Source organism: Crocodylus siamensis, chromosome 15 (genome assembly GCF_052110815.1).
Source record: "Crocodylus siamensis isolate JL-2025a chromosome 15, ASM5211081v1, whole genome shotgun sequence".
Classification (NCBI taxonomy): domain Eukaryota; kingdom Metazoa; phylum Chordata; order Crocodylia; family Crocodylidae; genus Crocodylus; species Crocodylus siamensis.
In genome coordinates, this window is record NC_143409.1 from 6,005,185 (window position 1) to 6,032,004 (window position 26,820).

The window sequence follows — 26,820 nt, forward strand, 5'->3', positions numbered from 1 at the left end:
AATCAGTGTGGCCCACCTTGGCTTGAGACCTTTGGGAAATGGTAGGCAGAGTTCCCAAAGCCACTGAAATATAAGGGCAAGTGTGCTTCTGGGTTGGCTGGTTGCTCTGGGGAAGGATGAATGGAGGAGAGCAAGTTGATGGCTTGTTTTCCTCGTAAGAGCTTTTTCAACTTGTCCTTTTGTTTCATTCTTGCGTGCGTGACTAAGTGCTGTAACCCGCTTAGTTCCAGGCAGAGTCAGTTTATGATTAGGCCTTTGGATTTATCAGTCAATTGCACTTGGAAAATATTTGTCCATGTAATGATGGATCTGGAATCTAATAGTAATGAAGCTCTTAAACTGCACTATGAGCTTTTTTAATTAGATTACATGGTTTCCTTGAAAATTCATTTGGATTAAAACTCTCCTTAATATCATCGTAAAGGGCTGAATGCCTCCAAAGGGGGGTTTTAAAGAAAGACTAAATCATCCCAAGTCATACTGTGCGCTAATTGATTGCAAAAATGTATCCAAGGAACAAGCCCCTTCCTGTAAATGGCACTGTGAGGGATGATGCACGAACACATCGAATGGCAGAAGCGCCTGAGAATGGGGCTGCCAGAGGATTGACATGAGGTCAGATGGAGCCTGTTGCCCTCCCTTGAGCTTTGAGCATGCAGTCTCCGCTTGAGATACTGCTCTTGCTGACTGCAGCCTTCCCAGATAAACGTGCAGCACCCAGGGAATCGCCCCAGTTGCACTCGGTGATCCTACATTAGCCTCTGGAAAGGTTCTGGTATCGGACTTGGAGGTGGAAGAGTACAAAACTGGGGATAGTTTTGTCTCCGTCTCCCCGCCCAGAACAATTGGTCTTATGTCAGACTGTGGTTTTGCAAACCTAAAGGCAGAATTGGGGGTTATTCAGCTCCTGGTAGTATATCTGAGTTGCCGCTTCCCTGTTAGCACCTTGGGGAAAATCAGACCCCAAACCTGGTGCCTTAAATGGAGGTACCAGTCAGCCTGTTTAGGGCAGTCTGCAGACTCTTCATAGGCATCATGCTACACCTGCAAGGAGACTCTGTAGCCTCTGACTCCTACTGAGCTACGGTGTATAGGGGCTTCAGAGCTCCAACACAGGGAGAACAAGGCACAAGGCTTGAGAAACGTCAGAAGTCCTGTGCTCCTCCTTCATTCATTTCCCACAGTAGGCAGCAATCAGAAGGCCAGGTCAGGAGACGATACACCTTGGTTACAGCAATGCTGCATGTTTCCATTGGCTTAGCCTTACTCTTCTGAGGATGCTGCCTGATGGGTCACACGGTGGCTAGGTGGTAGCTGGAAGACCTGTAAGGAGACAAGAGATTGGGAGGGGTAATGCGCCTTTAAAGCGTGGAAGTTTTGCCACGTTTGCAAACCACTTTCTCACATAGGAATATTCGGTCCTCTTAATTTTCACAAAACTTCATCGAAGCTTGATCCTCTTTTTCCAGATGCAGTCAGATTTCCTGTTGGAACAGCAGTCCTAACATTCTAGCTGGCATTTGGGGTGGGGTAGATATTTTGGCCAAGGTGGTAGGTACTGACACTTGCTATTTCTGACTAAAACCTTCACATACCATATCCCTCTCTCCCATGCCTTACTGAGCCACTTATCAAAGGATCAGGGAATACAACTACCAGCTATATAATTGGGTGAGTCCAGGGACTCACTTGATGACCAGGAGATAGTCTTCTTGGGCACTAAAACAAATTCTGCATCTCAGCTCCCTGGAATATACTGCCTGCTCACCATCCATAAAATGAGAATGCTGATTCTTTCACACACTGCGGATTCTGGGTATATGAACATTAAAGATCCTCCTGTACCCTCTCCAGATGTGGTGGTTATGTCTGGAAAACACCAGCTGCGTGGGAGTAAAATAGCCGATCGATGTTTAGCAAAAATCAAAGGCAGCGCTGGATAACGGATGATTGTTAATGAAAAATGCATGAAGGCTCAGATGGAGGGAATGGTGGGGCTTGCCATTAAAGACTGTGAATTAAAATCACTTTGTAGGCCTAAGACAAAGTCCTGGCCATGGGACGGACCCCTGTTCCAAGCCATGGAGTCAGTGTTTGTTGTTGTTGGAGTGGCCCTGCGTTAGATGGGCTCAGTTGCTTTCATCTGATGGACATGGGGGTTGAATTCTGCTCTCGGGTCATTGCAGCAGAGTTCGGCTCTCATGGTTGGCCCAGCTTCTAATGGAAGATGCAGGGACCAGTCCAGAAGCAAGCTGGCCACAAAAATCTACAGGTGGCCAATACTGGGGGAGCTTTATTGACTCCGATAGAGCTGTTCCCATTTTCACCGGCTCTGGATCTGCCACCTGGTGCCTTGATCGGAGGATACCAGTTCACCAGCATTGTTCCCAAAGTGATCTCAGGCAGTTTTGATTGACAGAATGTGATGTTGCAGGGTACAGCAAGAAAAGCGCAACTGTTCCCCACTTAATTCCAGAGCTGCCCTCTTGAATGGGTTCCTCAGAGCTGAAAGGAGCAATATTCATCCCCAGCAGATTCCCAGACTTTTGAATTCAACGCAACCTGAAAGAAAACCTATGGCTGCGATGGCATCTGGATGGTTACTTGCATGGCTGGTGTGAGCTGGGCATATGCTTACTATTGGATATTATAGGGGCTTCATTTGAAATGTGCTGGGAGATGAGGCAAGAAGTAATAAACCTTTCAGGGTGGGAATTGGGTTATTGCTTTCCTTCATTTGACCCAATCAGTGCTCAGTGGGTTCAGGGGGGTCATTTTCAGGCTAGAAATAAATCACATTAAGGGGTTTGGGCAGCAAGGCTGCAATTGTTGCAACAGCCAGTAACAAAGGCCGATGTCTCCGGAGAAGGCAGCTCTACATATTGATTTTCCAAGAAGATTTTATTTACAAAATGGTAATTAAGGGGCTTTGTTTATTCCACTGAAAAGGGGTTTCAGCTGGATCCTGGGCTCAGGTGGCGCTTGCTTTTCTCAGTGACCCGGGCTGATGAACGGTCTCCCTCTTTAACTCTTCAGTGACGGCTGTGTGCGGAGGTGTCTCTCGGTTGACTTTCCCGCAAGAGGGGGTTGGTGTTGGTTGTCCTCAGAGAAAATATCTGACAGTAAATACACTTGGATACTGTCTTGTTACCTGCAGCACGCGTGCGCATAGTTGTGCTTCATTCCAGTGCTTCTGCTAGATGCTAGTCTATCTGAGTGCCCATCCTCCTGGTGCTGGAAGTGCCGTTCGGCATCAGACACTAGCAAGCTTCATACTAATAGGGCTGGGGAGTGAGATAGCCCTTTCCTGGTGAGGAAGCACTTCAGTGCTGGATGCAGCTTCTGCAGAGCCTGCCCGGTGACCTTGCCTCTGCCACATGGCACAGAGACTCCCTGAAACAAAGCACAAGGCCCAGTGAAACAAAAAGGGCATCATCCTCATCCTGGCTCTTCTACCCTGTGCTGGGATCACGTGTTGAGATCAGATGGTTGCGTCCCACCAGATGGGTTTGCAGCCATTGCAGGCCATCTGACACTGCTAGACCTCTGTCCCCTCCCATCATGTATGACTGTGGTTATTTTGCTGTGAGCCTATGGCTGTGGGTTTCTTAGCGCTTCCTTCCATCCTACTGGCCTTTCAGAGGCTGATTCAGGGTCATGAGCATCCCTCCAAAATGTTGCACAGAAAAGGGATTAATTTCCATCCTCAGACAGCTCCAAAAAGATGCCTCTTCCTCCTTTTATAGCCTACCCCTGAACACCCCACCATGTCGCCTCAGTGATGCACCTGCTGGTTAGGATGGGCTAACTGGGGTGGGGGGCCTCTCCCCCATAAGTCTGCACCAGTGGCCAGGCTGAGGAGGGGTTGGAGCTGAGAGCATCAAGACTCCTGCTCACCCTTTCTCCAAGGGCTTCCCATGTCCTCTAGCAGCACTTACATCCCTTGCTGGGGGCAGGGGCTTCTATACAGCAATGAAGAGCTCTCCTTCCTGTCTGCCCTGCATATCCACATGTAAAATACTAAATACTTCAATTGTATTTATTCCATGGATTTTTCTTTAAATATTGAATGATCCTCTGGGATCCTGAACATGCAGAAAGACTTTCTGGGCGCACCCACCAAGTGCAGTTAGTCACAGTGACTGTTGTATTTGAGAAGTAATTTAAATGCTCCAGGTTTGAGTTTCTGTACCAGGCACTAACTAGCCATTGAACAGTGTAATTCAGAAGAGCCGGTCTTATTTAGAGCAGAGAGTTGGAAAGCCTGGTGCCAGCCTCTCTTCTTGTGCAGGAAGGAGGCAATCCTTCAGGAGTCAATGGAGTAGCATCTTGTTGCATCAGCAGACAACCTGGCCCCTGAGTTTTACTCCCAGCTCCACTGCTGGCTGCGGGCAAGCAACTTTGGGAGAGTTCCCCCAGCTGTAATGAGGACATGATTCTCACTTGCTTAGCCCCGCTTGGGAGCTGATTGCAGCACTGGGCCAAACTGAAACATCTTTGGATGTGGGAAAGCTCAGAACCCTGTCTCGGTTCTGCTTGGCCCACTTGAGCCCTCTCTGTGAGATGGACATGGACTGAAGACTAAGAGCCCTTGAACTCTGGAAGGGCCAGGCCTTGGCGAGGGTTTAGTTTTGATCAAGTAGGCATGACACTTCTTCAGTCTCACTAGTGTTGTCTACCCTGCCCCAAATTCGATGTCACTTCTAAGTCCCTGGAAAACCCTTAATGGGAAGGTAGGTCCTCCTCCTCCTCACCACTTTGTGTGCCTTAGTGTTAGGACTGAGTTATAGGAGCGTTTCAAATGGGTTTTGAAGTGTGGGGTGTGAGTGCACTTCGCCCCTGCACACCACTTGGGAGTCTTAGAGATGACATAGATGCTGTGCCTCTGTGTGTGCACGTGTGTGTGTGTGTGTGTGTGTGTGTACGTGTATTTCTATATATGCTCTTGAGAGGACACATTGGACATGTCAAAGCTTGCAAAGGCTGGGGGCATTCCAGACTGAAACTCTGTCACCCTGTTGACCCTGAGCATGGTTTAGGGAGTGTGTGGGGTACATCCTGCTACTGCCTGCATAGCTGACCAGCATCGCTAACCAGTTCAGGTAGGCAGTACGCAGGATATAGGGCAGCCAAGGCCCGTTCCCTTGAGTTGGGTTCAGATGCGTAGGCAGACACAGCACCAGTCGCTGTGCTCACGTGAACTCTTAGACTGAAATTCTGCCTAGCTCATCCATGGTCTGTAATTGTGGGTGTTCACTGAGGGGGTGGGTGAGTCTGTAGTCTTTTGCTCCACTGGTTAGGTTACCCACCTCAGGGCCATGCAGACTGCGAGTCCTAACTCCCACTTAAATCAACAGGAAACGTTTGAAATCAGTGGTAGGTAGGTGCCAGCCTACCTTTGAGGATCTGGGTGTTGGGGATGAGCACAGGACAGTTAGATGTGCAGCCTCTTTATCAGCCTCTCCCATAGTAATGAACTTACCTTCCCCTTTTTAAAGCACCAGTTGCTTTTGTGCTCTTACTGCCTTGGTTCTGGAGAACTTGCCGAGAGCTTGTGCAAGGGCACACCTTTAGCATCTGACCCAAACCCTGGCCAGGAGAGACCTCTGTGTGCCAGCACATGCCTGCCAAGCACAAATTGATCGTCTGGCCTGACTCCAGCCTCCCACAGGCTAAAGAATTGCATCGATATGCTCTGCCCCAACCCCACAGCCCTCAGAGACCTTCAGTCTGGAGTTCAAGACATGGCATGAGGGGAATCCAGGTTGTCACTTGGTTCCAACGTGCTGTTGCAAAGCCCCTGCTTCTTTTTAGTGTGAACATCTCTCCCTTCCCAATGCAGGACGGTTTTGGAAAGAAGCCAGCAAGCACCACTTGAAGCAAAAGCTCCTTTCTGTCGGTGCACTGGCAAGTGGCTCTGAAACAGTTATTCATTCTATATGGGCCGGGACAATGCACCCCATAGCGAATATAGTCATGCAGGCTCTAGTATGATGCAGGAAGTTTGCTGAATGGGGGAGTACTGTGCATCTGAATGCAGCGCTGGGGCATACTCCTGTCACCGACAATGCTCCCACAACTCAACCTACTCTAATCTTTGCATTAATTTCATCCCGTTTTCTCCTTTTTGTGTGTGCACATGCTGCTAGCCTTCCAAGGAGGCCCCTCTTCTTTGTGCTGTTGATTCACTGAAGAGGGCTCCTTCACTTCTCATCCTTTTTTTTCTTTTTCTTTTTTTTTTGGAGGAGGAGCCTTTGCAAAGCTGAGCTCTGGTCACTGGCCTAGACCCCTGACCCGAGTGAGATCAGTCATCTTGATTGCCTGTGAACTGGGAGACAGCTTGTGAATATGCTGCTTTGGAAGGGCCGCTCCCCCCACACTCCAGCTCAGCCTGGTGTGAATCTACAGCAGCTCTGCTCCCCACTTTTCTCAATGCCTGTCAGGGTATTGTGCGAAAATTTGATTGAGCTCTCCACTCAGTGAGCATCTTTAGCGACCGACAGAAAGCGTCCCGGCATCTCTTATCATCCGATGTGTTAATGCCGCCTCCAGTCTGGCACTCACGGAAAAGTTTTCAAAGAGCAGATGTCCCAACGTGACAGATTTTCTGTTGACAGGAAGAAAGAAAGGGCACTCACATATTTCAGATGTTCGAAACCCAGAGACACTCATCTGTTGCTCAAAAGGGAGGGGAGTGCATGGCAACTAGGCCCTTGGCTTTTCTTTGAGCCTTCAGTGAAAAGCAGAACCTGGGAAAACAGGACCAGATTCTGCACTAAGCAACACCTTCACCCCCAGGGATTTCTCTGGGGTGGGCAAAGGCAGGCTGAATTTGTGCTCTAAGTATTGAAGAGGCAACTTGATGCTTGCTAGTGGTATCTTCAGGAAGCCGACCCAGGGGTTTCCATGGCTTTGTCGTAGAACTGGCTTTCAACCGGTGTCTTGGAGGCTAGTCACGACTGATGCTCATGTTGTAGGTGCTTCCAGAAAGGACAGACAGTGGCCTTTTCTGATTTCTGCCAGTCTGACGGTGTTAGTTTTTTTCACTGTTTGTCTGGGAGAGAGAGAGAACCTGATTTCTGCCAATCCACCCACACAGGAGGGAGTTTGTGGTCCATTGCTGTATCTACTTCTCTGGTGCTTGGCCAGAGGGTCTTGCTTATGTGCCCAGGGCCAAACCAATCTTGAGATTTGGGGTCAGGAAGGAATTTGCCCCTAGATCAGAATGGGCAGGACTGTGGTGGGGTTTGCCTTTCTCCGGAGCATGGGAATGATTTTCCTTCTAGAATCAGCTGAACATATCCAACTTTCATAAATCCCCTGCCAGCAGTACCATGGTCTCCCCTGCCCTTTTTGCAGGGAACAAGAGATTTTTCCATTGGGTGCTGCATGGCTGTGCCTTGTGAGAGGGATCTTGTGGATCCTTTCGAAGGCCCAGCGGTTTTTCTGCCTGCTTTTCTGCACTCCGTTTCTCCACCTCACGATTTTTAGGTTGAGCTGAACATTTAATAACTTTATCGAACCCCTGCCTGTGACACAAACCCAAGTAACACAATACTGGTTGCGTCCGCCTTCCATAGGCAATGGGTATCCATGACCTGTATCACGCTCTCAAGCCCACACTTGCAAATCTCAAGGCAAATGAATGTTTACAAACCTCTAAAATCTGGACTGCAGCTTGCTGCTGTCTTCAGCATTCAGAGAGTTCGTTCTCCTCGTCCTTCTTCAGACGTGACAATATGCCGGAGGAATGTTGTCGGCTGGTGCAGAATCTCATAAGCTATGAATCAAGTGGGGGGTTTAGCTGTTTAATGTGGCTGAGTGCTGGATATCAAGGTCTTGTTGGTAAAGTATCTGCTGCCTGTGAAATATCACAGGGAGTGCCCAGCCCAGGTCCTGATGCTAGCATCCCACAGACCTGTTGCATCAGAAGCTCTGGCATGTGCAGGAAATGGCTTGGTTTAAAGCGGCTGTTAATCTCTTCTCACTCTGCCCTCTGAGCATAAAAGAGAAAGGGCCAGTGGTTGCTAACAGGTCGGGTGTGAAGTGGCTGCATTGCTGTGGCGATGTCCTGTGCCCTTTTATGCATAACATTCCCCTACGAAAAATCAGCCTGTTGAGGCAAGCAACAAAAATTGTTAAATGTCAAGGAAACACGAGAGAAGATTGGAAAAATGGGAATGATTTTGTCTGCAGAAGAGAAGACCAGGGAGCTGGTGATGGGCTTCAAACACTTGAAGGGTGGTTATACAGCGGATGTTGATAGACTGGTCACTGTGGCTGCAGGGGACAGGTCAAGGAGTCACCATCTTTAAATTTAAGTTGTGGGCTCCTAGAGCCCTAGAGATGTGCCTCATTTAGCATGCCAGGGGCATATCTTTAGGACCCCCACAACAGGTAGCTTGATGGGGGATGCTGCTAACTGCATCGTCCTGGCAATCTCAGCCAGCCCAGCTCTGTCTGGGAAGCTCTTTCTGTTGCAAAGCCCAGTGTGGATGCTCCCCAAAATGCATGCTGTTCATCCCCTATTGCTGCCTCTGCTGCTGAAGTTCCTACCTGCCCCTCAGCGAGTGCAGCTACCCCTGCATTTCCCACCTCCAGGGACAAATGTCCCCATGCACCAGAAGCCGCCCTGGCCCTTGGAAGAGCTGTCCTTGACCCCACACCACAGCAGTAAGGAGTAGGTCATGTGTAGCTGCTGCTCTCTCCCTTGCTGACTCTTCTCTCCTTGTAACATATTTAACATGTAAAGTAAAAGCAGCCGTAAGCCAGGAGAACCTCAACACTTCTCATTGTTCCTGGTTTGCTTTGTCCACGATTGGGAAGCTTAATGCTGTGCTTGACTTCAGAGCCAGGCTTGATTTGGCTTTCCTCAGTAGACAGATGCAGCGTGAATTCATGGGAGTCATCCTAATATTGCTGCTACAGAAGGCAGCAGCATACCTGCTTCCTCCTTGCCCCGCCTGCTGTATGCAGAGCTGCAGATACAGCCTTCCCATTGCATAATCCTGCCTTTCTGCCGCCTGGCCGTGCCAAAATCATGGCTTGTTGACCAGTTTAGCCACACGCTGGGACTTTCCTTCCCTGCCTCCCCTTCCTCCTTCATTTAATCAGATAGATGGAGCCTATGGCTAGGAGAGGAGCTTAAGGTTGATTCACTGAAATCACCATATCAGCTGAAACCATCACATTTCATGTTCCATTTACAATGTTTCCAAGGAAACAAAAGACTAGGACATAAATAGAGGACTGTTAAACATTTGCTCACTTCCTATAGCCCTGATGATTTGCAGGGCAGAAATAAGAATGTTAAATCAACAGTAGTAATAAATTGTAATGCAGGAAGACCAATATTTTGCTGCAGTTACAACCAGCATTGAGATGATCTACAGGCAGGGCTCCATCAGGTTATTTGTAATTTCGGTTTCCCGCTTGCTGTTTTTCATTTGCAGAAGCAGGGGGCCTGATCCTGACCTGGCTGGAAGCCCTCTCCCCCTCGCAGAACAAAATGATTTCTTGTAAATTCATGCTCTCGGCCACAGGCGTAACAAGCACTTCTTGTACCCTGGCTGGCGGCAGTGGAAGGGGTAGCTACAGCTGAGCTGGGGGCGGCTGTGGACACCAGTCTCATACTAAGCCAGCTCCCAGGGCTGGTGCTACAGCTGTTGACCCCTTTGCCCCCGCTGCCGAGGCTCTGTAGTGTGTAGACCTTCCTGCCAACCTCAGAAAGGAGCATGGGACTTGACTCTTCCAGGGCCTGTTCGTTCTGCTTGGGCCAGGCAGAAGAGTTTTCTGGAGCCATTCACCCAACAGAGACTGAGCACGACTCGCTCTCTGGCTTTTTGGATTTCCCACCTCTCAGGGCTGGGCATCAGAGCTGGTGCAAGCCCCTGACATGAAGCATGCTGGCTGCCGTGCCGGCCTCTGTGCCAGTATTTACAGCGGGCTAGCATGGTGCATTGATAAAGACAGGGCTGTCTGTGAGATTTCGACTCCTTTCACCTCTCGTTCCATCCCTTCACACGGCGGGGAAGGGAAGAGCACGGCAGGGATGTGTGCTCTCACTGATGAGCTCAGGTAACTCTGTTTATGACTGATGGAAGAAAACTTCTCAAGTATTAGGGTGTGCTATAGCAATGATCCCAACCACTTCAATTTGCGAGAGAGACTCTGCTTGCACTCCAGTTGACAGCAAGCATCGGCTCTACGGCTGTCTTTTATTTTTAAATAAAGGTTCCAGCATGTGCTCACTCGCTCTGTGTTCCCATACTGCCCTGAACAGGAGTGTGTATTATCTCTCGCTGAGACTATCCCCTCCCCACCTTCCCAACTTCTTGTTTTTTAACACACTGCTACCTGGTGAATGGCTTGTGTTTGAATGCTTCTCTAACTTCATCCCAACCATGCCATGGGTCCAGTAAAAGATGTGCCCCACAAAAATCCTTGCCTAACGCAATCAAGCAAGTCACAAACTTGTCTTATTTGTAACCTTCTCAAACTCCTGCCTTGTTGTTGGTAAATTAAGCCCAGTTGATTTAGCTTCACAGGCTGCCTCCAGTTCCAGTTAGGCTATTTTGGATAAATATTGGATATTACTTATGCTTTTGTGTAACCACTGGATCACGATGATTTGAATCACTTTGTTCTGGGCTTGATTTCTGAGGGAAACACTTGAACGGCATGAGCGCTTATCGACGGCTCTGTTTGAGTGCCCAGAGCTGTCAAACAGCTGTTTTAAACTTTAAACAGCCAGCTGGGGTGATGCTGCAACCATGCACAGTGGTGCTGCTCTCTCAGATTGATAGTGGTTGGCTTTTTCTTTTTAAAACCTGGGCTCCCATTACCTCCTCGCTGGCTAGGAAATGGTCTCTGTTATAAATGGCCCTTGTCATACACCCATGCAGTTGTCCACATAGCAATTCACTTCAACTACCCGAGGTGCAAATAGCATCTAATCATCCTATCTTTCCTCTTACCACCTTGCCAATAAACCCCCCCCCGTCCTGTCTCATGGAGCCTACTGAGATACTCGCGTGGTGGCTGGGGGAGCACTGGGCACGCCTGGCCTTTTTGTCCTTCAGAAATGGTTTTGAGCAAAGAGCCAGCGATCCTTCTTATCTCGTGCGACTGAAAGCAGCACCTGAGCCTCCAAGCAGAAGCCTCCAGCAACTCTTTTGAAGAGTGGTTCTAATTATGTGGACATTTCAGACCCTGGCCTCAGAAATACACACCAAGATTTTCTGCAAGGCTGTGAATATTCCCCAGACACTTGCAAGGATCGGGCCTTATTTTTTTCATAACACAAAGGCAAAAGCTGAGGCTATCACCCTGCAGGATAAATGGGCTAATTCTAATGTTACTCTAAGACTGTTCTAATGTGCTATAATATAATTACAACATCACCAGAGGGCTTTCTGACTGGGGTTGATTAGACTTGGCTTATGTATCACGTGCTGTGCCTCTGCAAGTTCCCTGTCGGTAGCTATTACCATGATCCTACCTTGTCACGTTAGTAGTGTATGGGTGAATGCCGTAGTGCATTCGGTGCAACGGTGAGTGCCGTTGTTCCCTTGCTTGCTGTTACCTGTACCAGCTGGGTCAAAGCTAGGTAGGTATATCTGCTGTTAGCACCTCTGTTTTGGTTGAATATAAGACTTCCTTGCCATCCCACGTGGCATCTAGTATACTTATCCTGCTTCCCACCCTCATGGCAACAGACCATCTCAAAGTCCCCACCCCACTTCTGGCTGTAAAGTTGAGATGGAGGAACTTGCTGGCAGGTGTCTCTGATCTGCAGTGAAAGCAATTCAGCTGATCTTGGGGAAAGGGCTACTTGGCAGTCTGCTGAGAAAGGGCAGGTTCCAAGTGAAAGCCAGAGGAACAAGTCAGGCATGAGGCAGTCACCTCTCTTCACCTTGGTGCTATTCTCTTTTTATTACACCCAGGGGCTGTATTTGCCTTCTTTGACACAGCCTTGCACTGGGAGCTCACGTCCCATTGGTTTCCACCAGGTTGGTGCTGGATGCTCTGCTTTCAACAGTGTAGTCTGCCCAATTTGTACATGAGACCTACACTGTTAACACCTCGTTCTCTCTCCAAAGTCCATGTGCAAAAGTCCTTTGGTGCATTCTTTTTCCTTTGTAACTCAGTTAGGGGTGACCCCAATCTCTTTAATCCAAGACAGAGACAAGCTGCCTGACTACAATATCAAGATAATCTGCCACCTCCTCCTCCTCCTCCTTTGACTTTCTTTTGAGATGGAATCATCAATATGCAGATCCAGGTGGGAACCTGGTTGTAAACCCAGTTTGGCCCAAATAGTGAAGCCAAATGAGAGGTATTGACACTGTCCCTAATTAGGCTTCATCCCACCTCTACATTTCACACCCTTTGGATGAGATTATGGCGATGCCTGATAGCGCTAGGGTCAGGGCTACAAGGTGTGAAGCTAAAAGCTGCTGTTTGTTTTGTCTGCCTTTGTTTCCAGCACACTCACCATTTACGGGATCAGCCAGATGGACGAAGCCATCTACCAGTGCATTGCGGAGAACAGCGCCGGCTCCACTCAGGCCAGTGCCCGCCTGACTGTGCTATGGGCCGAGGGGCTGCCAGGCCCTCCCCAGAATGTGAATGCTGAGACTGTCTCTGCGACCACCATCCAGGTGTCCTGGAGCGAGCCTCTGCAGAATACCAAGGAGATCATCGGCTATGTGCTGCACATAAGGAAGGCTGCAGGTAAGGCACCTGGCTTGGATGCTCAAAAGGTCCCATCCTTGGGCACTTGGATACGATGCAGGGACATTGTCAGTAGCAACAATCATGTTCCTGCCTATTCAAGCTAGGATTGTCTGCACAGGCAACAAAAACCAGTAGCATAAGCTGATTCTGTGAGGCACTGAGCACCTTCCCCCACCCCAGAAGCTGGCATGTCCTGAGCTCAGTCCCTGATTATAAGGTCTTGCCATCTTGTAGAATCAAGCTGCCAGGGCACATCTGCCCTGTGGTCAGGAGGCATGATTGCAGCTCCTATGGACATACTAGAGCCGGCTCTAAACTAGCCAGCCTCAGCACGGCACTTCCTGTGGGAGGGATGGAAAAGCAAAGCTCTGCAGGCTCGGTCCTTTCCCTCCAGCTGAAGTCCATGGCAAAGGTTCCAGGTGGAGAAGAATCTGACCCACCTATCAACACACTTCCTCACTGAGAAGGAAAACTATGGCTTGTTCAGGTGTCACTCTATTATCCATGTGCTCCCGAGCACCGTTGCATTACCCTCCTGCAGCCTCACGCCACTCTGCTTTTGCTCACTCTTGCATTCCAGATCCGGTGGAGATGGAGTATCAGGAGGCCGTGAGCAAAAGCACCTTCCAGCAGCTTGTGACTGACTTGGAGCCCTCAACCAGTTACAGCTTCTACATCAAGGCATACACCTCCCGGGGAGCTAGCAAAGCCTCTGATGTCATGGTGGTGAGCACACTGGGAGAAGGTAAGGAAGTCTAAAGTTTGGATGGTTGCAAACCTTGGGGTGCAGCAACAATGTCAGCCTAGTTGCTGTGCGTACTTGGTGTTTCATTGTGTACTGCCCCCCCACCCCCTGCTTATTATGCTCTGGAACGTGACATACAGTCCCCCTACCTGGCTACACTGAGGAGCATCTGGACTTTCTCTAACCTGGCAGAACAGAAGAGAGCGAGACCAAATCAGCTGGCGGTCTCTGCAACACCTTATATCTCACAGCATGATGTGGGGGCTAACTGTCAGTTTTTGCAGGGGTCTTGTTCTGGTATGTTGCCATCCTCATGTTGGGTGTGTGGCCTGCAGTGAGTGAGAGCCTCAGGATTGTTTATGACACCCCAAAAGAAAGCCTTTTATTGCAAGCAAGGCATGTCTGTGGGTGTCTCTGCCTCCGCCCCTGCAGAGACCTCTCGAACTCTTTAGCAACTGCCTCATGTGGTCTTTTTGGACATGTTTCTCCTTACCCAGAAAATGAATGAGCTCCTCTGATCCCCTCAGGGGGGACATGGCTCTGCAAGACCTCAGGCATCGGGTTCTTCATTGAGCCTATATGCAGTCCCTTGGGAGTGAAGGGCTTTGCAGGCCTATGCCCTGACAATGCAGTAACCCCGGTTATTTCTTGGAAAGAGCTCCCTGTCTCAGGAGAGCCGGTCCCTGGGCCAGTGTTCTCAATGGCATGACTTGACATTGTTTCATGAAGGGCAAAGATCAGGTAGTAGCAAAACCTGACCCCTCCAGCGTGTTAAGATGTACAGACCCTGTAGCTGCACTTACCTTCTTGGCCCAAAGCATGTACCCATAGGATGGGGCATAACAAGGATATCCGTACCCTGGCAGCTGACATAGATTACAGCAGCCCTCCATCTTCAGCCAGCTATGCTGAAGCCAGTGAGAGCTGAACGCCCATTACTGGTCCTTGCCCTACAACAGTAATTCATTAAATCATCAGCTTTAAACAGTAGTAGGCCTCAGTACTGTCCAGCAGCCCAGATGCTGCAGCACCAGCTCTGGCACTGGCAGCCTTTCCTAAAGGATGGTCTAGTGCATGTTCTTTATTTGATGGCTCTACTCCTAAAGCCAGTTGATCAGTAGCCCTGGAGACAGAAGCCCTTGCTTCATCCACAGCACAAGTGCAGCATGGCCGGTGGCCACAGTGGCCTTCCCATCTGCTCTGCTTTGACCTGGAGTGAGAGGTTAGTAAGAAGGTAGCTTGGTTCCAGGAGCCTCTGCTTCCTCAGCGTCTCTGCTCAGACTGCCAGTGAGTGCCCCCAACATGGTAGCAGAGTGTGATGCAGGACTTGCCCATAGGATGCTGGCTTAAAACCACAGTCCCAGGCCATCAGATAGAACAGCCTTTGGTCACCAGCGTTGAGCTTAGGCCCCAGCACATTTCAGGCAGTTGGAGACCACGGCTTATCTCAATAGCTTCATCTCTTGTTTCAAAGCAGATGTATTGGAGAGGGGCATCGCACCCCAAGGGGTCTCTTTCAGAAACATGAAGTCCTGCAGGACAGTGATAGGAGGACAAAGGGCCTGATTCAGATGCAGCTGAAATGGCTGCTCTGACTCCAATCTGGGGGCTCAGCTCTGAGCCCTGTTTTCAGCGGATGTGAGCATTTCCTACAGGATCTAAGATTAAAGAGCTACTCTATCCCTGTGGTGGGACATGCTGGGTTATTACTTTGCATGTCTATTTACTTGGCATTCTGGAGTCCCCCTGCCTTCCTTTCATCTAGCCTCTCCCCCTGGTGCCCAGACAGGGGTGGACTCAGCAGAAGCTTTAAAATCCTTGACCCAGAGCTCTGAGTTCAGCCACAGTAGCTCACAGCCCCTCCATGCCTCATAAAACCTGGTGCTTCTTGGCATAGGTTGGGGCAGGCTGGGCAAGGCTTTTTGACAAGCTTGCCTTAACTCAGGCCTTATGCGGTTATGTACCTTGTGAGAGGGCAATACATTTCCTGGATCTTTTACATCTGAAGGCACAAGGCTGCCATGCTGGCCTTAAAAACAACATCATCCCTGGCAACTGAATGCAGACATTGAGCTGTATTTTAATTACGGATGAGCAAGCCAGGTTACATGCTCCTCACGGAGAGCTGCCCCTAGAGGAAACCTCCCCTACCAAAGCAGCATTCTCTGCTGGGACCAAGCAGCCGAATTATGGCCTGGTTGTGTCCTCTGAGTTTCTGCAACTTGCTTGAAAATCCAGCCCATAATTTTCTGCCCAGGAGGACAGTAGGTAGAACGGACATTGCACGAGCAGACTCTGCAGGGGCCTTGGTCTATATACACAACTGGGTTGATGATATGCCTGAAGCCAGGTGCGAGCACAGCTAGAAACGTTCATGTGGTGCCTAGGTGCCTCCTGGGGTGGAATCTCACTGGCAGGATGGGACCTGGCCTGGGACGACAGCGGAAATGAGCATGTGTGTCTGAATCCAACTGACGTGAGTGCAGGGGGAATGCCATTTCTTCTATTCACAGTACTCTGGACACGGTGTCTTAGCTGATGTGGTGGCATTGCTCTCGGGATGGGGCCGTCTTCCTGGCTTGCTGACAGATGAGCACTACCACTGCACTCAGAATCCCGCCCTGTTGCATGCCTGAGCCACACCCACCATACAGCCACTGATTTCCGAGGTTTCTCTCTTAAACAAAGTAAAGGGGTTGATTCTGCACTGGCTTACCCCACCGGGCTCTGCTTAACTAGGAAAACACGCACCTCCAGAATGGGTACAGATATCAGCCAGCTTTAAGCTGCGTGGTTCTTGAAGGACATATAAAACTTCCAGTAAGCGAGGATGTTGAGGCCATAATATCATGAAGAAATATGCCAGGCAGTTAAGAATCTAACTTCATACAGGATCTGGGCATCTCATGGTTTGTTACATCTGGGGCCTTAAGTACAAGCTCTCCTTAAGTAGTGGAAGCTATCCAAGGGTGAAATGATCTGCATTGGACCCTTAGTTTTTAGACAAGAAGATCACCCTTGGGAGTCTTTCAGATGGCAGGGATGTGGATGCCGGTCACTGTCTTTGCAATTTTATTTCATAGTTCAAAGCATATGAATGTATGTGTCTCACGAATAATACCATGCACACATGCTTCTCTTATGCAGCCTCGCTCCAAACTGCCTTTGGTTGTCCTGCTTTCTCTCTGCTCTCCGCTCTTTGCTTTGTGACTAGGTGCAATAAGAAAGAAGGAGGAGACAAATACCAAAGGGGGAAATGATCTCAGTTTTTTGCAACTCTCTAAAGGAATTGTAGTTCTGTGCAGCTCTGGAGAAATCTTCCTTTCTGCTCTTCTTTCTTCTCTATTCTCCCCATTTTCTTTTCATCATTTCTCGTTACGTTACTTGTCTAGCTTGAGCTCCTTTGGACTGGGGCCGGTGCACAGCTATCTGCAGCGCCGGGCCATTGAGATAAGCAATGTGTTGAGAAGTGGAGTAGCAACAAGGCACCGGAAAGAGGAGCAGGAGATTAAGATAGGGAGAGAATGAGTGAGTCCTGCATTAGGAAATCAGCCAAATCTCTCACTTCAGCAGTCTGCACCTTCTCTTAGAGCTTTGGGGCCCAATTCTGAGCACACATAATCCAGCTCGCCCTATTGTGACTCCGTTTTGGCAGTGACTCCCCATGTGGACTAGCGTGAGGTGAGAAGAGGATTGGGCCTGTTGCTGAAATGCAGCAGCTCCTCGGGCTACACTGGGGAGGTTTGCACCACAGGCTCCAGTCTTGGTTCCTTGTCAATGAAAGTATATGTTCTGCAGGAAGTGACGGAGCCACGCAGGGAGCTCGGTTAGGGATCCAGAGATGCAGCATGCAAGTCTGACCTTGGGCGAAAAGGATGACGTGATGGGAGAAGAAAGCAGTCGGTCCTATCCCATGGCTTGGAAAGATGACATGGCACAGGCCGAGAAAGAGCATCATAGGCAGGGCTGTACTCAGCTGCACCTTGGCTAGAATCTAGGAAAACCCCACGGATGCCAATGGACTCGCTCTCAATTTATCTGTATGTGCATGGGGTCAGAATCCACTCCAACACCCAGGCTTGTTGCTCAACCTTCCAGCAGCCAGATAAAGAGGTGCTTTGCATGGTTGGTGCTGAGAAACACCTGTAGATACCAACCCAGTAATGGAACTGTTATATCTCAAACAACATGTGCTTCATGAAGCAGCACAGGTGCCTACTCTTGTCTTTTCATGCTTTTTAGGGTTTTCTCCAGAACTTTTTGACATTTCTCTAGGATGAAGACCATTCCTTTAGTCATCTTCAGCTTAAGATGACTTCAAGAAGACAGTTGAAATGACCTGGGGAAAACTCCAAACAGCACTGAAGAGGAAGACAAGTATTCCATCCCTTAGCAAAAGGGAGACACCTCACATAAGTTAGATACGTTTTGTGTCATATATATACCTCTGTGAAGCACATATATGCTTGTGTGCATGTGTGTATATACACACACATATATATTGCAGACACACACAGCTATACTTCCTTATTGTATACACTTATTTATGTAATGCAATTATAAATAGCACCTGCATTCTACTAGTACGTACATATAATCAATACTATATATTTAAATTTTGAGTGAATACTATATATTCCATGTTTTGAAGGTGAGACATTCTTGTAGTTTTTAATAAATGTAAAGCTCTGAGACCATAAAATAAAACCGACTCTTCACAAATCAGGATGGCCAATGCTAGTGTTTCTTTGTTCCCTGGGATAAAGTTTCCTCTTCCCAATTACAATATTTTTCTTCATGTTCCAAGAAGCGGTGCTGCCCCAAAAGGCAGAATCCCAGCCAGCTTGCTGTGAGATGTGCCCATTGGCTTTGCATACGCAACCAGTGCATGCTCATTTGTGCCCAAACCTTGCTTTTTGTGTGCAGATCAGACTGGTGGGCACCTGCCTGGAACATGCAGACAGCTGTTTGTTTGCAGAGCGTTGGAGCATGCTTGCAGTTAGCTGCATGTTCCACATCAGAGTCCAGGATGGAGAAGAGCTCCAGGAATGCCCCTTGTTCTTCAGGAACTGCTGTGATTCTAGTTCTGCCCCCTGTATAGATTCTCCATAGCAAGGCAAGACATCAACTAGCTGGAGAGAAACTTGTCTTTCATGAGGATTCCTGGGGCATGCACTGCACCATCCTGCAAAAGCAGAGGGAGAGTACCTATGTCCCGTAGCAATGCCGTGTCCAGGGGCTCTCACATCTTGCCCAACTTTTGGCAGTTGGCAGGAACTTGGGAGTTCCAGCTAAGCTGCATAATGGCCAGACTTCAGGGATGCACCATTCTTATGCCTTGGGCAACAGGCCAGCAGCACCTTGGCCAAGCTAACTGCAAAGGGCTCTGAATATATAGGGAAGCTTGGATGCAAGTCCAGATCCAGGTGTTGTACGTGGTGGCTAGGCCAAGAACTGTCCAAACGGCAGACAAGTTTCCCCCAGATTTCAGTGTTCCTCCTCTAGGGTCTGACTGCTCTGTGTCTGGGCTCAGCATGAGCTGTCTCAGGGTTGCTTTCTCTCTTGTGCCTGCTGCCAGTGGTTACCTGAGCCACCCCAGCAGCTGGACACTGCCAGGATGCACTCCGCTTGCCCCCTCTCCCTTCCCACAGCCTCTGCTCTGGGCCTGGGGGGAACTGATGGCAAGCTAGCTACTACTGGAAGTCCTCTATGCCAGAGAGTCCTCTAGTGGCCAGCTTTACCGGATTTTGCTGCTGCTTTGTACCGGCAGAGTCTGTGCAAAGCAAGTGGCGGAGCTGAGAATCTATGCTATTGTGCTAAGGTGTTTCAATATGGCCTGAACAAGGTTTGGGAAAAACCCTAGAGCCATCTCTAAGGAAATTGCTGCACCATGCAGTCTTTGAACTTAGTAGGCTAGTTTTGCCATATCCAGGGATTACGCCTCCCACCAAGCATTTCAGCTTTGTTCAGGTGGTACCAAGCCAAATGTCCCACCCTGCCAACTTGGATGTATTTATTTAAGGATATGCTCAGTTTTTTGTTTGCTGTGGCTACCAAAGGCTCAGCTCATCACACAGAAGTGATTCATCTCAGGCAGAGAGACCTTCCCCTGCTCTCGTGTGCAGACCCGCCCTGGCACGGGGCAAGATCACTTATCTTGCAGTGCATTTCGCCCCATTGTTGTGTACAATGGGCCTGGGGAGAGAAGACTCATTTGCATCGTCTTCCATCCTCTTGTGAGCTGCACTGCTCTCCTCCTGTCCTTCACCGTGTGAGCCCTGTGACCAGCCATTTCCTTGCACTCAGGTCAATTCACAGGCCAAATCCAGAGGTGATATGTAAGCTGCACCTTGGGAAGGGAGTGCAAGTTGGCAAATGATTCATGGATTCTTTCTCTGGGCCCCGTGTGTTATAACAAACAGGGCCAAAAATGCCAGTGTGGTAGTGAGGTGAAGCTTGTTGGAATGTGCCTGCAAGCAGAGGTTGCCTATTATGACAACAGTGAATAAGAGCCACTTGTGAATGGCTGGCATCCAGCACCTTCAGCACCTCTAGAAGTTTGCTTGCCTAGGCTGTTTCCCCTAAATAACATTTGACTGTTGGGCCTGGCACAGTATCCCTGGGGCCCATAAAACCTCTCCTCAAGAACAAAGTCCAGACTATCCTTTGTCTTGCCCAAGAGAGATTAGCAGGCAAGGGCAATTATGGGAGGTCTTGTTTGCAATTTTCTATCTTTGTTTGGATGAAATGGCACGGTCCAGTAAAAGTTCAGGCCTGAAAGTCATGATAAACTCACGTTACCATTCCATCAGCTTAAGCCTCGAGATACTATGATGGTAAGAAGGAACCCTGATTCATTGGGGGTTTTTTCCCCGTTCAGAGACATTGAGCCAGAGTGACAATTTCACACAAATGAATAAGGAAGCTGCTTTCTTATGCCTTTCTGTGGAACTTACCTGGGGATGCTCTTGTATTGTAGGTCAATGGGAAAACACCAATTCATTCTTCCTTTCTATTGATTTACATGCAGGTCATTAGGAAAATACATTGACTTGTCCTGCACTGTGTTCCCAATGTGAATCAATGGAGATGCGATAACTTTTTTTTGGAAGATTCATGATTGCAATTGCAAGCTCATCAAACAGCAGAGCAGTCTTTAATTGCCTACTGTATTTTTATTAGGAAAAAAGGCAATTCAAGTGAATCAGGAAATTCCTAACTGTTCAGTTATGCTGTTTTAACCCTTCTTTTCAAACAGGGACAGTAGCCTTTCTGCTCATGCCAAACTTCAGCCTGCACCATCATGTTCCATTGACTTTGACCTATTCAGTAAAATTATTACTATTATTATGTATTGTATCAGTTGCCCTGCCAGGCTGTGTGTCAACAGAAATTGTCAAGGCAGCTTTTTAGTATACGTGTCAATAAATGTATAGACATTTATAGGCAAAAGAAGAGCAACTATAGTTTCAGAAGGTAAGGCAGAATTACAGGGCCATCCATCCCTATCCATGAAAGCAGTGATTTTCAGGCAGGGTGTGTGGCAGGGATTTTAGAGATGTCAGATAGGAATCCACAGTGTTCAAACCATTCGGACCTGTCGTGGGCTTGCTGATTTCTTTGCAACAGAAGAATTGCTCTTTTATTTTTCTGTAGCCAAAAAATGAGTGGCAACTAAGAGCTTGCATTGTCTGATAAGTCTCTGGACTCTAACGAGGGGTTCCTCAAATCTGCAAAGCCTGAGCACCAGTCCTAGAGCATGACCTGATAACCAGGTGGGATCAGTTACTAACTTCCCCGAGGCAGAGACATCATGAGAAGTCAATGCCTTCTCCTGAAGCGCCTGCTGTTGGTCTGTGTTGGATGCCAGAGTTAAGTGGATGATTGTTCTGTTCCTGTTTGCTGGTTCCAGTGTTCCTTGATGTGAGGTGCCACTGAGATGATATTTATTCCCAGAGAGCTATGGTGCTGGGTTCTGCACCAAGGGCAGGGACTTCAGGAGCTAAACTCTGCTGCTGGATTATTGGAACAACACTGGTCCCACTGAGAGGCAGCTTCCTGCCCAACAAGGACTATAAGCAGGCCTGCCCGGGTAGCGGAGGTACCTACTCCCTGCCCCCAAGAACCCCTTACATGGGACATCAGGGACCCAGAGGCCTGGAGCCCTGAACCAGCAGGGATCTCGGCTTACCAATGCAGGGGGAAGTTCCCAGCCCCGCTGCACACACTGAAGGGTGCAAAGGGACCCAAAAATGAGTAGAGCGTTTGGCCTGGAGCATCCTGGGGTCAGTCAGGGAAAAGCCTGACTGAGAGAGCTCCCCTGTGTGAGTGGGTGAGGAGGAGGGCAGAGGAGGCTGAGCAAGATCCTGCCTCAACCCTCCCCTGCTTTGCCCACCATACTCCCACACCAGTGAGCCAGATCCTTCCATCCCTAACACCACAGTTCCTTAAACTGGCGCAGCCTTGACAAACCCACTGCAGTTGAACAGGGATGCCCAGTTCAGAGGAAAGGGCTCTCAAGTTTCATGACCACCTAAAACCTGGTGAAGGGATGAGCACTCTGTGAAGAGCACACTGGTCCAGGGCATTGCTTGGCCACCACGGTGCATAGCTACATATGACTTAGGCAAAGCAGGACCATGCATCCAGCCTCCCAGGCCCCTGGCTGGAACATGCTGTTCTGGTGTGGACGTAACAAGCACCCCCAGTGCCAGCCTCTCAGTGGTGCCCAGGATGTGTCTGGGTCTTCTGGGGTAGCTTCTAGCCCAGCCCAGCCCCTCCTGGGAGGCAAGTACTGTTTCACGGTCTGAAGGAGCCTGATCCAAATCTTTGGATGTCAGTGGAGAGGTTTTGATTGATTCCTCTGGGCTCTGGCTGTAGCCCAAAAGCACAGGGAACAGCATATGAATAGGTAGGTAAAACTGAGAAAGAGCCTGCATTGCCTTCCCCACAGCAAAGACTCAGTGCAGCCTTCTGGCCAGGTGAGTGCATCCCACCAGGATTATCATACTGGAAATAGCTATAATTTAGCAGTGATATAATGTGGAGAAATGTCCTGCCTTAATTGAAAACACTTAATTTCTTGCTTATCAATCCCTGATTTCCTCCCTTTCTCATTGACATTGTGGAGAAAGGTCCTTCCAGCACTGAAGGAAAGTACTTCTAAGCTAGCTCAGGTATCTGGGATCTTCAGCCAGCTGCAACGTATTTCACTTGGAGACGTCAGCCTCAAAGCACTGCCCCGTCCTCCTGGTTTCACCCTCCCCGAGGGACTAATCATTCTAAAAGGCCACCGCTGCCCCATGGTGAAGATCACGAAATCTGGAAATTCACTTCCATGGCTGCTGCATTCCTGCCCTGACCTTAAGGGGCTGAGAATCAAACGGCAACAGAATCTACAAAGTAGCCTCCTACCTTGTCCAACCACCACGCTGAGAGCAGGAAACAGTTTGAAGTTCTCACAACTTCATGGAAGAATTCAGGGCCATTAAACCAGGGGTGGTTCTCAGTTGCTTTTCCCGCTTTAATCTAGCTGTCATGCTCTCAGACTCAGCAACCTCAGCAAAGTGGGCATCTTGCATCATGAGTCTTGTACTCTGCAGAGTATATTGGGGCTAAAAGGACACAGGTGTGACCCAGGTGGTGATAAAATGTTCTCTCTCTCTCTCTGTCTTTCAGTCCCAGCGATGCCTTCCCTCTTTATTAAAGTTATTAACAGCACCGCTGTCCAAGCCACCTGGGAGCCTTCCATCAAGCTGGGCCAACACGAAGGGTTCAAACTCTACTACCGTAAAGTTCACCTCTCCCAGTATACTGGGCCAATGTTACTGCCCAGCAACGTTACGTCTTACAACATTACTCACTTAGGTAAGTACCAAGAAGGCCTTGTCCATGTTATGTTGCTTAGCACAGGAACATTTGCCTCCATGTTCTTGGTGAAATACATGGCCTCTAGCAAGTAGGAGAGCTGTGTCAGGTTTGTTTTCAGATCCCAAGCTTGCTTCACAGCAGACAGTGCACATTCACTATTGAGTTCAGCGGGAACATCGTGCTTGGCTGTTGCCACTTGCTTCCCAGACACGTGCCGAAACAGGCAGGTTGGTTTATAGGAGCGATTCTGCCTGAACTCTCTTCCTTGTGTCTCTCTTCAACAGACCCATCGGTGGTATACGAAGTCAAACTCCTTGCATATAACCAGCACGGGGATGGAAATTCCACGGTTCGCTTTGTGTCCCTCCGAGAAACGGTGGAGAGGACAGGTAAGAGGCAAACCCACATCAGCTGGTCTTTTGGAAGTGAAACTTTATCTTGAATAGGAGTTTTGGAGTCAGTTCTGGAGCATGGGAGTTGTAGCTAGCGAGAGGCTTCCCCCGCAACCCAATCCTATATACCCCTCCCTCTGCGTCTTCACCTTTAAGAACATTTCATTTACAGCCCAACAAATAAACTTAAAGACAGATTGTGTAGGGGCTCAGTGCCCCCCGGTGGCTAATTTGGTGTTTCCCCTTGTTTATTCCCAATGCCAATTTGCCCCGTTTAGCAAGGAGAAGGGGAAGCAACGCCAGCATGACCCGCCAACCGTGCGCAGCCTGCTCCCAGCTACCCTTCACTAGTGTCATTAAAAAGGATCTCATAGAACAATTCAGTCTGCTGTCTGCTGATCTAAAGAAAGGCCGAACGTACATAGTTTCCTGTGCTCTGGTAACTCGATAACAACTTTCTCATCCAAATTCAAGTTTCAGAAGCCAGAAATGAAGAATGAGGCTGATCGCTTTGTGGACAGGCTTAGAGAGCAAATACACTTATCTCTCTTTTGAAAGCTGCAGCTGTGCAGAGACAACTACTTTTTTTTTATCATCAAAATTGCGTGAGATTTCTGTATGTTTGGTCGTCCGGGTTAATTCTGCATATGTGCAGCTCCCACTGCCCTTAGCAAGAACCTTAAATATGCGTCCCGTAAGGGAGGCTGACTGTTACTAAAGAGACTCAGGTATGAAGCTATACACGTGGGACATACCTTCAGCAAACCCCAAGGAGACAGGCAGGTTTATACTGCACTGACTGAGAGGAGAACCTGCCTCAGACACAAGAACAATGGGTGTGTTGGACACACCACAGTCAGGTTTGGTGGGCTAGTAGTTTAAGGGGTCCTTGTCGCCCTGCCCCCCTAAATATTCAAGTACTTATTTTTAGTGTAGGTAAGAACAGCAGATAAATCATTGTTGTTGCTAAGGATTTGATTGTCACAGACATTATCTGTTCCCCCGTTCTGCACTATCCCCTGCAGGCAGTCCCTTGCTGTCTTGGCAGCCAAAGTGAACAAAAAGAAAGTGACTGCAGAACCAGCTTAAACTGACCAAAGAACCAAGCTCAGACTTGGCCCAGCCTTTGCTTCCACACATGGGGCCCAGGAATGGCCAGAATCAGCCACAGTCCTTGCAAGGACAGAAAGTCCTGATCCAACCCAAATTTTCCACCTCATTTGCTTCCAGGACTCTCTTCTCACTGTGGCAGGTCAGGAGTGTTTGTGTCCAGATCTCTGAGTCTCCCACCCCTTGTGTCCCTCTTTTTCAGGGAAGCTGCAGTGATTTCAGCTGGAATGAAATAACTTTTGCTGAGTGTCTTTGGGGGGGAGAGGGGTGGAGACATGCTTTTTAAAGGAATTTAAAAAAAGCAAATGATTATGTTGGGGTAAGGTTATATGGAGGTGAGAGGTCTCCCTTCTCTCCGCTTTGACTGATCGTTCCTCTTGTAGGCGTATAAGTACCCAGTACTTCTGGAGTCATTTTAACCAGCCTCCCACTGGGAATACCTCCAAGCAGAGTACCATGTTATTCATCCACTATCGTTCTTTCCTGTAAATATTAATCTCATCAGCTTCCGTCTAATACTTTGCGTCCCTGGTTTATATAGTGATACTCGGAGATGTTCTAACAATGCTTTGGTTTGCTCTGGTACAAAAGCACTGCTGCTTCCCTCCTCTGTAATTCACAGCCTACCTCTTACACAGAGAAAATGCAAAGTTTACAAATCCCCAGGTGGAAAGGCAAAATAATTGTATGTTATCCTTTCACTTTTCATCTGAACACAGCATTAGGGATCAGAGAGGCAGGCTCTGCCTTTAAAGCAAATTGCTTGTCTCAGGAGAATAGGCTGAAAGCTTTTGTTACAATAGACCAGAACTGCCAGATTGCAGCAGAGTCTTATGAATTAGCTCAGATGAAAGGCCCTTCCATCACCTACAGCACAAAGGAAAGGGGGAAGGATGCACTGGCTGTCTAGGAGCTGCACGTGGTACAGCAGGGATTTTTGGGAACATGCCTGATTTCCATCGAAACTGCTGTTTGGGAAGCGGTGTTTTTCTCCTCCGTGAGGTCTGGGACATGGTTAAATTAGCTCACTTGGTACCCTGAGGACAGAGCATGGATATCATCCATATGGAGGGTTATTCTGCTCCCTGCCTGTGGCAGCTATTGACATTGGGTTTCAATAAAACACATACTCCACTTGGCAGCTCGATCCCATTCTATTCCCTGAAAGTACCGTGTCAAAAGCTGCCGTCAGCCATCACCCAGGACGTTACCATGGATATCCATCGACTTGACTCCTGTTCAGATTATGGCATGGCTGCTGGCCACAGCTGGCACAAAGGATGGCTACCCCCTGCCTCCAGATTCCTCACCTGGGGAGGGGATAAGTACCTTCTGGTGCCAAGCCAGAGGAGAGAATGAGCCGGGGGAATAAGTGCACTATATGTCCTTCCCTGCTCCCAGGTCATGATTCCCGTAAGAGGGGCCTCAGGAGAGAAGAAGAGGCCTTAGCCAGCAAGGTTCTCAACCCTGTTGCCTCAGCTCTCCTCTCTGTGTCTGTGTGGGGTGGAGGTGAAGCAGGGCAGGGGGCTGAGACCAATCTCTCCTCAGGCACCACTCAGCCCCACCCCCCCAGACCCTGCACTCACTGCTGGGGAAGTAGATGTGCCAGGACAGATGGTGGGGAGGACAGGCCAGTCCTTGCTGGAGTCTCAATGGCTTCCTTCCAGCCAGCCAAGGCCCTACCAGGTGATGAAGCTTATCACCATCTTTCCAGGAAGGCTAGCCTCCCCTGCTGAAAGTAGGGGAAGATTGTATTGGGGAGGGGGGCCAAGAGCACAGTCCAGTTCAGGGCTCCCAGCTCCCAACTGCAGGCTCATGCTGCAGGCTGTGTTATTTCAGCTGCCAACCTCATTCTGCTGCTGTTGCTCCCTATCAGCTCTGCGTGTCTTGCCCCTCCGCAGACCCCGCGCGAGCAGGGGTTTGAGCCTATACACCTGGATGGACCCACCCTGCCACAGCCCAGAT

At 49.0% G+C, this 26,820-nt stretch overlaps 1 protein-coding gene across 1 annotated transcript in view; it reads left to right on the forward strand.

The window, feature by feature from the left end:
• Positions 1-26,820, forward strand: part of IGDCC3 (immunoglobulin superfamily DCC subclass member 3) — a 180,481-nt gene that overhangs the window by 139,738 nt on the left and 13,923 nt on the right. Inside the window, exons 8-11 of the mRNA XM_090029075.1 lie at positions 12,488-12,735; positions 13,319-13,483; positions 23,162-23,350; positions 23,638-23,742. Coding sequence (XP_089885201.1) covers positions 12,488-12,735; positions 13,319-13,483; positions 23,162-23,350; positions 23,638-23,742 — 707 coding nt within the window. The remainder of the gene's footprint in view (positions 1-12,487; positions 12,736-13,318; positions 13,484-23,161; positions 23,351-23,637; positions 23,743-26,820) is intronic.